General features: G+C 42.5%; 1 protein-coding gene across 1 annotated transcript; it reads left to right on the forward strand.

Moving 5' to 3' along the window:
- The first annotated feature begins 901 nt into the window (after positions 1-901).
- On the forward strand, positions 902-2,253 carry LOC110755340 (uncharacterized). Its single transcript, XM_021956515.2, has one exon. It carries the CDS (start codon positions 956-958, stop codon positions 2,054-2,056), a length of 1,101 nt encoding a protein of 366 aa, XP_021812207.2. The 5' UTR covers positions 902-955; the 3' UTR covers positions 2,057-2,253.

Raw genomic sequence — 2,253 nt, forward strand, 5'->3', positions numbered from 1 at the left:
ACAAAATAAAATCTAGGTAAAGTCTTTACATTTTGTAGGTAAGTAATGTTGAAGAACATTACCTTCTCTTTCGCTCACTTCACTTGGTCTGGCTATGCACACTTTTACTGCCTCCCTCCTTTTGAAATCTGTCATTTATTGTAAGGAACAAAGAAAATACTTTTGTTTTTCCCTAAACTTGAAATCTAATAATGCAAATTGATCAAGCACAGACTACATGCCATTACTGTTAATCAAATCAATCGTTTTTCACTGGAACTACAGTTAAAAAAGGCGAGGCTTACTGAAATTTTTGCTCATGTCTTTATACACTTTTAACAACATCGGTTTTTAGGTTTGTCGATGCCTATGTGGTGTGATGTAAAGTAAAATTTGGCATAATGTCTTAATATTCAAATTTGCAGTGCACGTTTTTTATGATATGATAATTCACGCTCTTAATGTTCAAATTGACAATATATCAATGTACATGTTTAAGTTTAACTAACTGTTAGGCAACATATATAACATATTTTTATCATGAACTTTTTCTTATAATATGACCAAACTTAACTAATTCGGGCACACTGCTATCACAAATTCAGCCCCACTAACGATTCTCAGGCACAGAAAAGTTTATGTGGCTAGTTGAGCGAGGCACGATAATGTAAGAGAGCAATGAAGCCATTAATTTGGTGTTTGGTGATGTGGAATTGGATGGTTGTTGTGTGGGTGGTGGAGGAAACCAAAGCATATTCTCACCTTTTTACATATAATTTTCGGTTCGAGTGGATAAATATTTCTTAATTTTATTTGAAGGGTGTTCACCTGTTCCTCCTCCCCGATTATCGGCCAAAAAGAACATAAAAAGGAAACTTCCCCTCAATTATCTCCTCTGACCATATAGATCACATATATTTTAACCTACTTTGAAACGTTCCCCATTTAATTTCTATCTATCTCTCCCTCTCAAGCAATGTCCGACGACCCCTCCACTTCCTCCACCCTAGAAGATGATCAAGAAACCATCAATTCCACCACCACCACCACCATCACCCCAACCCCAACAACTACCGCTTCAGTCTCAGCCTCAGCTTCATCACATAACTCATCCCTCTCCAAATCCCAATCAGCAATCCAATCCCTCTCAACCATTCTCCCCTCCCTCCCTCCTTCCCTCTTCTCCTCCTCCAACCCTGCCCGCTCCCTCCTCCATGACGACCACACAGCCTCCCACATCTCCTCCCTTCTCCGCCAACCAGACTCCGGTGCAGGCGACAACAACCTCTGCCGCTGGCTCTACGACACCTTCCAATCCTCCGATCCCGACCTACAACTCCTCGTCCTTCGCTTCCTTCCCATCATCGCGGGCATCTACATCTCCCGTGTTGCCCTCCGTGTACCCCTAGCCGGCTTTGAGGCCGTCCTCTTAGCCCTCTACGCCCACGAAACCACAACACGTTCTGGCCACTCCATAACCGTCAGTGTCCCCGACTTGTCTCATCCCAGTCTCTACCATGAAACCAATGCACCCACTAAAAACAACTCCACAGGCCTAAACTTGGCCGTCATATCTCCAAGTTTGGAACCCTACGGTACAGTGAGGTCCACAAGGAGGGCTAGGATTGTTGGGGTTGCACTGGAGTTGTACTACAGCAAGATACAAGAAATGCCAGTGCAGTCGAAGATCGAATTTTGCGAGTTTAGTAGGATTTGGGCTGGCCAAGACGGTGAAATGTACAAGGAGATGACTGGTAGTAGCTGTAGCAGTAGGAGTGAACGCAAAGAAGAGGATGGAAATGGAGAAAAGGAGGGGAGGATTCCTCTGCCATGGGAATTGATGCAACCGATTTTGAGGATATTGGGTCACTGCCTTTTGTGTCCAAACCAAAACAAGGAGTTGGTTGATAAGGGCAGTGAGGCTTGTAGGAGTTTGTATGCCAGGTCTATGCATGATATCAATCCCAACGCTATTTTGGCCACTGGGAGTCTTCTTAGGCTAACCAAGCAAGCATTGGAGTCCAAGGATGATTTTGATCCAACTGAGATTCCTAAATCTCGAGTTATTAGTATCTAGGTTCTCATTCTCCTGATAATCAACAAATTATAAGTTTAGTTAATTTCTAAAACTTTATTCTAAGACAATATCAAATCTCAAGTTTATTTCCCCCATCCAAATGCACCGTTATAGTCTTATCCTCTCTTCTAGGGTTTTGATCGGTGTTTCTATATATACATATATATTGAGCTGACTTGGTGGACCACAACAAGATT

The sequence above is a fragment of the Prunus avium genome, chromosome 6 (assembly GCF_965620075.1).
Source record: "Prunus avium chromosome 6, drPruAviu1.hap1.1, whole genome shotgun sequence".
NCBI lineage: Eukaryota > Viridiplantae > Streptophyta > Magnoliopsida > Rosales > Rosaceae > Prunus > Prunus avium.